We start from the raw sequence: 8,837 nt of genomic DNA, 5'->3' as shown, positions 1-8,837 counted from the left end.
ATTGGTCACTCTAGTGCAATAGAATTGCCAGTTTCATGGACTCCCACAAGAAGACCCCAATAAGTTCATATCTGATTTCTCGCAAATCTGTGATACTGTCAAGACCAATGGAGTAAACCCAGAGGTTTACAAGCTCATGCTCTTCTCTTTTGCTATAAGGGATAGATCAAGGCTGTGGCTGGATTCTTAGCCAAAAGAGAGCTTGGACACATGGGAGAAGGTGGTCAATGGATTATTGACCAAGTTCTTTCCACCTCAGAAGTTGAGTAAGCTTAGGGTGAAAGTCCAAACTTTTAGACAAAAAGAGGGAGAGTTCATCTATGAAGCTTGGGAGAGGTACAAGCAGTTGATCAAAAGATGCCCTGCTGACATGATCTCAGAGTGGACCAACTTAAAGATCTTCTATGACGGCTTCTCTGAAATGTCTAAGATGTCATTAGACCACTCTGCTGGTGGCTCACTCCATATAAAGAAGACGCATGAGGAGGCACAGGAACTAATAGACATGGTTGCCAATAACCAATATATGTACACTTCTAAGAGGAACCCTGTGACCAATGGGGTGGCTCAGAAAAGAAGAGTCATGGAGGTGGACACACTGGACGCCATCTTGTCTCAGAACAAGCTCATGTCCCAACAGATCAACATGATCTCCCAGCACTTGAGTAGGGTGCAAAACTCGGCTACCAACTATCAAGAGGCAGCGTATGAAGGAGACATTGATGACACTGCCTGGACTACCTTGGAGGAGCTGAACTACATGGAAAACCTCTCCAGAAACTCCAATAATAATCCCTATTTGAATACTTTTAATCAGGGATGGAGGAACCACCCAAACATTGGGTGGAGAGATTAGTAGAGGGCTCATCAAGGATTCAACAATAATCAAGGTGGAACAAACCAAAGCAAGTTCAATAATAGACCATTCCAACCTTTACAGCAGCAAATAGAGATGCCCACACAGAGTCTCTCTGACCTGGCTACTATAGTCTCTAACCTCTCCAAGACCACTCACAGATTTATGGTATAGAATCTAGGTTATCCATTCAGAATTTGAAGATATAAGTAGGTCAGCTGAGCAAGAGGATACCAGAGACTCCCTCCAACACTTTTCCAAGTAACACTGAGGTGAACCTAAAGGAAGAGTGCAAGGTCCTCACAATGGAAGCTGAAACCGAACCAAAGGAGGAGCTTGCTACTGAGGAACTAAAGAAGATCAAGGCTCAGGAGGAGACTGAGAGTATCACCATGCACGCTCCCATGAAGATGGAAGAGCCTGAAGCATAACCCGCTCCAAACATACAAGAGGAGCTTGAGGATGAGCAACTTGCTCAACTTTTGGCAGTTCTCAGGAAGCTGCAAGTCAATATCACTTTTGCAGAGGTGTTGGAGAAGAAATCCCCCCATATGGCCTATCTGAAAACTGCTATCTCTGACAAGATGGCTCTGAAAGGAGATGAGACTGTGATACTGACTAAGAAATGTAGTACCTTAGTCCAAAAGAAGGTGCCTCCAAAGATGCCAGATCCCGGAAGCTTCCTTATTCCCTGTACTATATGGACCATCACATTTGAGAAGGCATTGTGTGACATTGGCTCCAACACTAATCTTAAGCCTCTCTTTGTAATGAAGAAGCTGGGCAACCAAGGGGTGCATTCCACCAGGATCTCACTAGAGATGGTAGATAAGTCCCTGAAACTGGCATATGGCATGGTGGAAAACGTTCTTGTAAAGGTTGAAGACCTTTACCTCCCTGCGGACTTTATGATACTTGACACTAGAGAGGACAAGGACAACTCCATCATCCTTGGAAGGCCTTTCCTAGCTATTCCAAAGGCTTTGATTGATGTGGAAAAGGGAGAGATGATTCTGAGGGTTTGGGAAGATCATATCCTGTTCAAGATTCCCAACCCTCACTCTCTCTTAGATAAAAGAGGCACCAAGAAAAAGGTACCCAAGGGCTAGAGGAACAAGAAAATCCCAACTGAAGACTTCTCACCTGGCATGCGAGTTATCTTCACTAGAAGTCTAGTCGTTCCATGATGCACGAATCCCCACACTTTCGTACAGCTGTACCAGCAAGTGTATTGTGTCGTCCAAGTAATACCTGAGCGAGATATATATATATATTAAAATTAGTAATAAGAATATAGTTGAGGATTGGAGTTGCTTTGCCGTTCTGAGTTAACTCTGATATTACTCTCTTCTTTGCTTGTGAGTGATTTCTTCAATGGCAGGTTGTATGTGATCAACGCCATTGCCCATGGTCATTGATCTTCTCTGTTCAAGATCAAACGCCATTGCCCGTGGTCATCCAATCTGACAGAAGGTGAAGCTCTAGCAAGTCATTCTCTTGGCAATCCTACTCAAAATGCCACAGACAAGGTCAAATCTTCTGGATCAGAGAATGCTGCTTCTTTGGATTCTAGCCTATACCACAGAGGCCCTAATTTCCTCGAAAATTGGCTGAACTGGTGTTTTGAGAAGTCCCCAACAAAGTCGTCGATTAGCCATTTGAGAGATGTATAAACATAGCTGTTGGTTCACGCTTTCCAGCCACGTATTCACACGAACCCAAGTAGACGCGGGTGTTTATCAGGCACGTTTGTCTTAGTATGATGAACAGAGCTGATTGTCATTGATCATCCTATTCACCAAGTTGAAGAACGAAAACATGTCATAGAATTAAATCAAACATGGATCGAAGAGAAACAGTAATACTTTTATTAATTCATAGGACTCAGCAGGGCTCCTCCCCTCAACCTAGGAGGTTTAGAAACTCATACTAAAAGAAAATACAAAGTAAATGAAAATATGCTGAATGATGGACGAAGGTAATGTACCAATAAAATACATCTTATCCCTTAAATATTAAACTAATGACTAGTAAGGGTAAAACAGTCTATTTAGTACTAAAATCCACTTCTGGAGCCCACTTGATGACTGTTTGGGTTGAGCATTGATGAGATCCACATGTTATGAGGTCTTTAGGGCATGAAACGCTGGCTAGGGGGTCCTCTCTGGGTGTATGGATGCTGGGCTCTACTCTATGGGCGCTGGACGCCTAGAAGGGGCAGGAAGCTAGCGTTAGACGCCAGTTTTGGGCCTTCTAATCCGAAGTAAAGTATAGACTATTACACATTGCTGGAAAGCTCTAAAAATCAGATTTCCGTAGCCGTTAAGAATGCTCCATTTGGACTTTTTTAGCTCCAGAAAAGCTCTTCTGAGTGTAAGAAGGTCAGATCTGGAAAACATCTGCAGTGCTTTCTCTATCTCTGGATGAGACTTTTGCTCCAGCTCCTCAATTTCAGCCAGAAAATACCTGAAATTGCACAAAAACACAAAAACTCAAAGTAGAATCCAAAAATGTGAATTTAACACTAAAACCTATAAAAACTTAATAAAAACTAAACAAAATATTAATTAAAATTATATGAAAATGATGCTAAAAAGCGTATAAAATATCCGCTCTTCATTCCACATATTGTGATCAAGATTGTATCTCTAGAGCACGTTGAATTAATCCATCAGAGCACAGGAAGAAGGTTCACCATGAGGAGCGAAGATCTAAGCCCCTATCAACCTCCGTAACAGAGCTGTCCGTCAAGCTAATGACGGTAAAGAAGCGCTTGTAGGGAGACAATCCAACCATATGTATAGTATTTCTATTTTCCTTCTTTTTGGTCATTTTAGTTTGCTTTCATATTATATTATTTTCTATTGATTTCTATAGTTTTCTCTTGCCTTTTAACGTTTGTGATCATTTGTAGCACTTAGAAGATTAGCAGAAATGCTTAGGGGTGAAAATAGAACACCTTAGAGGTACCCCTTACTTGCGTTGAACGCCAAGACTGGCACTCAGTGCCAGAAAGGGAAGGAGAGCTGGGAGTTCAACACCCATTAAGGAGCAGCTCTGGACCATTTTCTTGGTCCCCATTGGGCGTTAAATGCCAAAACCTGGCATTGAACACCCCACCAACTCAAAAAAAAAGGTGTCCATCTCTGGCGTTGAACGCCCAAACCTGGCGTTGAACGCCCAGGGGGGCAGGACTATTCGAATTTGAAGTTTCATAAGTTTGTAGGTCCCACAGAATCTCCACCTACCCCACCTTTCATTCACTGATTTCTTTTTCTCTCCTACTTTTTCATCCTTGATTTTCACACCCCTACTTTTCCTCTTCCTAATACACACTCATCAATACAAAATCTCAAATCCTATCAATTCCTTTTCCCATCAACCCCACCCACTTCAAATTCAAACTTCCCCGATCCACGTCTTTCCGTCCCATATGACCGAACCATAACCCCTCCACCCACTATAAATACCCCCTCATTCCATCCTTCAAACACACAAATTCCATACTCTTCCCCTCTTTCACCAAAGCCTTCATACACTTCCCTTTTTCCATCTTCATCCCCACAAGGTCGAAGCCTCTATACTCTCTCCCCTCTATCTTTTTCTTTATTCTTCTGTTACTATTTGCTCGAGGACGAAGTTTGGTGTTAGAAAGCTCCACTTTTGCTTTCTAGTCCTAATCTCCATGGAACCATAAATTGGAAAATCTCTATGATGTGGTAAGGTATAAAAAGGTGATTCTCGAGGTCCCCTTGAGGCCCAAGGAAGATGAGTATCCAGAGATCCAACAAAAAATTTGGAGAATAGATTGGGAAATTCTGGCCAATCCCATTTCAGCAGTTGGAACATTAATGGTGCAAGAGTTCTTTGCCAATGCCTGGGTCACCAAGAAGCACGACACTAGTATGAACCCGGTACCTAAAAACTAGTGCACCATGGTCAGAGAGAAAATTGTACATTTTCGCCCCAAAAGTGTGAGATTGGTACTACAATTGTCAAGGATGCAAGGTGACCCACACTCTTACACATGAAGGGTCAACTCTGACCAAAGGCTAGAGTAAGTGCTTGCAGATATCTATGTGGATGGTGCTCAATGGAGGAGGGATGAACAAGGAAAAGCCTACCAACTGAGTAGGCTTGACCTGAAGCCTGTGGTAAGAGGATGGTTGGAGCTTATCCAACACTCTATCATCCCCACAAGTAACCGATTTGAGGTTACAATAGAGAGGCTAGTGATGATTCATTGTATCATGCTCGGGAATGAGGTGGAGGTGCACGAGGTGATTCCTCAAGAGATCTACAAGGTAGCTGAGAAGGCCTCCACCCAAGCAAAGCTAGTGTTCCCTCACCTTATTTATTGTCTATGAAATTTAACTGGAATTTGCATAGGAGGAGATACCCTCATTGAGATGGATAAACCTGTCACAAAAAAGATGATGAAGCATGTCAGGGAGCCTGCACACGGACCACAGTATGAGCCTATTCAGCCACCTCCACCTGAGATCCCAGAGATGCCTCTGGAAATTTACTTTCCTTCCCAAGACTATTAGGACCAATTGACTACATCTCTAGGAGAGCTAACTTCATCTGTGGATCAGTTGAAGATAGAGCATCAAGATCATTATGTCAGCCTCTATCAGATAAGGGAGGATCATAGGATCATGAGGGAGGAACAGCTGAGACAGGGATGAGACATTGAGGAGCCAAATGCTCCAAAGGATTCCCCGGAGGGAGCAATAGCCGCCATTACTGTGGTGGTTTAGTTTCATTATCTCTTTGCTTATTTTATTTCTTTTTTCATTGTACTTTATCTTATTGTCTATTTTCTTTTCTAGTGCATGATCACATTCAGTATTCTGTTCTTTTTATTTTCTTTTCTTTGTGTCGGTTTAAGATGTCTTATGTATCCCTTATCAAGCTTAAAAGAAAAATTTATTGAAAAGATAAGTGGTGAATTACACAAGGTTTCGAGTTATAGCATGAGTTATTCCAATTGCTTTGATGTGGTGGCCTTATCTTTATTTTCTGAATGTATGAATTAACTGTGCATATTTGATATTGACGTTAAGCATATTGGCTCTTGAAGAACCGTGAATTTAGAGAAGTATTATTGATTCTCTGAAAAATAAAAAAGATTGATTCTTGAAGCAAAAGAAATATCGAAACAAAAAAAAAAATAAAAATAAAAAGAAAATGAAAAATAAAATCAAGAAAAAGATCTAAGGCTTTGAGCATCAATGGTTAGAAGGGTCAAAATTGGCCTAAAAAGCTCAAATGAGTTGCTAACACTAACTATATGCTTGTGGTGTGAAGGTGTCAAGAAAACCTTAAGACTAAGCATTTAAAGTTATGATTTAATGTAATAAAGAGTACGCTTAAGAACTCTGAGCACCACTGTCTAAGAATTTAAAAAAAAGCTAAATTCGAATCCAAAGGGTTCCCCGAGTTAAGTGCTTGTGACGTTTATGTATCATGTGGTAATACTTGAAAACAAAACGTTTAGAGTCATGGCTAGGCTCAAAGGTGCAAAGAACCAAAAGAAAAAGCTGTGTTCAAGAATCAAGAAAAACCAAAAGAAGAGAATCAATAATATCATCCGGATTCTAGTTCCAAGGGATGCCAATATTTCTGAGCTTCAAAGGAAAGTGAGATGCCAAAGCTGTTCAGAAATAAAGTGTTAATAGCCCCATTCAATAATTGGAACTGGGCTTCGTTGACAACTCTAAAACCTAATGTATTTTTCTCTTCTTGTTAGTCCTATCTTGTTTTTGGTTGCTTGAGGACAAGCAACAGTTTAAGTTTGGTGTTGTGATAAGTGAATATCTTATACCATTTTCACCTCATTTTCTAGTTGTTTTTAGTTATCTTTTATTAATTTTTAGTACGTTTTAGTGAAAAATTCATCTTTTGGATGCTACCTTCAGTTTTTGTGTTTTTTCTATAATTTTTGGGGATTTTTGGGCGAAATTGGCAAAGTCTTGCTGAGAGACGAAGAAAGGATAGCATATGTTGTCAATCCTAACCTCAGTGGACTCGAACAAGTATATTTTGAGCTACAAAGGTCCAATTGATGCGATCACAATGGTGTTGGAAAGCTAACTTCCAGAAGTTTTCAGCAATATATAATAGTCTATACTTCTCTTCCAGAAGGATTGCCAACACTGGCGTTGAACGTCCACATCTGGAGTTCAATGCCCAAGAAGGACCAACCTCCCAAGTTGAACGCCAAGTTGGAATCATTCGATCCTTAGTGGGCATTCAATGCCCACTTCCCAAGTTGGATGCCAAGCCTTGACTGAAGCAAACACCAAAGTGGATTTTAGCGATCCTTAGTTTACCTAGTCTTACCTTTGTAACTTTTAAATTTAAATTAACATCTTTTAGGGTTAGCATCTCCTATTTAAAGAGGAGATCACTTAGGATTAAAGAGGAATCATTCGATCACTAAACATTATTTTTGTTTTCTCTATAAAGTATGAGTAACTAAACCTCCTGGTTAAGGTTAGGAGCTCTGCTTATCTCCATGGATTAATATATCTTTGATTCTATTCTATGATGTATTTTCATTTTTCATCTAAATGAATCTGGTTGTGGAACGGAAGTCTGACCCTCTTTTCTACATGAGTTCTTACGAGTCTTTGATAGAATAGTAATGAACTACAGCTTGAGAATACATCTCGTAGACCAAAAAGTTATCTGGGCTAATTGGAATATGTGGCATATAATCTGGTTAGTTATGGGTAATTGAGGCTTCTGTGGTGTTAAACTAGTTTTCTGAACTTCACCCTCGGATCTGGAAGATTCGACCTTGTCTGTGGCATTTTGAGTAGGAGTGGGGGAGATTAATTCACTGAACGGAGGGTTTTAATCACTTACAATTTCCCATAGAGTGAATCATTTATTGTAAAATAGTTGGTAAGACATTTTAATCCAGAAAGATAAACATCTCTGAGACCTTAACTGTTCTCTCATTGTTGTTTTCTTTACTGCTTTACTTATTATTATTTTTTGCAAATTCAACAAACAACAACTCTTTTCTATTTTCCTGACTAAGTCCTTCAAGATAACTATTACTTACTAAATCCAACAATCCTCGTGGGATCGACCCTCACTCACCTGAGGTATTACTTGGACGACCCGGCGCACTTGCCGGTAAAGTTGTGCAAGTTCAAATTTCGCACAGCATCGGTCAATGTCAATAGGGGTATCGCCATCAATGCGGACTCGGGCCTCAGCACACGGGTGAAAGAAGAGGTGAGGAAAGGCCAATCTCACAGAGGTGAAGACCTTCTTGGCTATGCGGTACAGCTCTTGAGGGATCACACAGTGTACCTCCACCTCATTACCGAGCATGATGCAATGAATCATCATTGCTCGGTCCACTGTAACCTCAGATCTATTACTCGTAGGGATGATGGAGCACTGAATAAACTCCAACCAACCTCAAGCAACTGGCCTTAGGTTGTTGATGAGCGGATAATTTATACGCTTTTTGGCATTGTTTTTAGTATGTTTTTAGTATGTTTTAGTTAGTTATTAGTATATTTTTATTAGTTTTAAGTTAAACTTCACTTTTCTAGACTTTACTATGAGTTTGTGTATTTTTCTGTGATTTCAGGTATTTTCTGGCTGAAATTGAGGGACTTGAGCAAAAATCTGATTCAGAGGCTGAAAAGGACTGCAAATGTTGTTGGATTCTGACCTCCCTGCACTCGAAGTGGATTTTATGGAGCTACAGAAGCCCAATTGGCGCGCTCTCAACGGCGTTGGAAAGTAGACATCCTGGGCTTTCCAGCAATATATTATAGTCCATACTTTGCCCGAGATTTGATGGCCCAAACCGGCGTTCCAAATCAGCTCAAAACTGCCCGGAGTTAAACGCCGGAACTGGCACAAGAATGGGAGTTAAACGCCCAAACTGGCACAAAAGCTGGCGTTTAACTCCAAGAAAAGTCTCTACACATGAAAGCTTCAATGCTCA

At 40.7% G+C, this 8,837-nt stretch overlaps 1 protein-coding gene and 1 non-coding gene across 2 annotated transcripts; one reads left to right on the top strand and one right to left on the bottom strand.

Moving 5' to 3' along the window:
• Positions 1–268: 268 nt before the first annotated feature.
• On the bottom strand, positions 269–372 carry LOC127741803 (small nucleolar RNA R71). Its single transcript, XR_008003008.1, has one exon. It is a non-coding gene; the product is annotated as a small nucleolar RNA R71 (small nucleolar RNA).
• Positions 373–1,161: 789 nt separating this feature from the next.
• On the top strand, positions 1,162–1,965 carry LOC107465552 (uncharacterized). Its single transcript, XM_016084530.1, has 2 exons — positions 1,162–1,240; positions 1,346–1,965. The coding sequence occupies exons 1-2, from the start codon at positions 1,162–1,164 to the stop codon at positions 1,963–1,965; spliced, it is 699 nt and encodes a 232-aa protein (XP_015940016.1).
• Positions 1,966–8,837: the final 6,872 nt, after the last annotated feature.

Source organism: Arachis duranensis, chromosome 9, assembly GCF_000817695.3.
Source record: "Arachis duranensis cultivar V14167 chromosome 9, aradu.V14167.gnm2.J7QH, whole genome shotgun sequence".
Taxonomy (NCBI): domain Eukaryota; kingdom Viridiplantae; phylum Streptophyta; class Magnoliopsida; order Fabales; family Fabaceae; genus Arachis; species Arachis duranensis.
The sequence above is the reverse complement of the archived record's forward strand: the minus strand, read 5'-3'. Positions and strand labels throughout refer to the sequence as shown.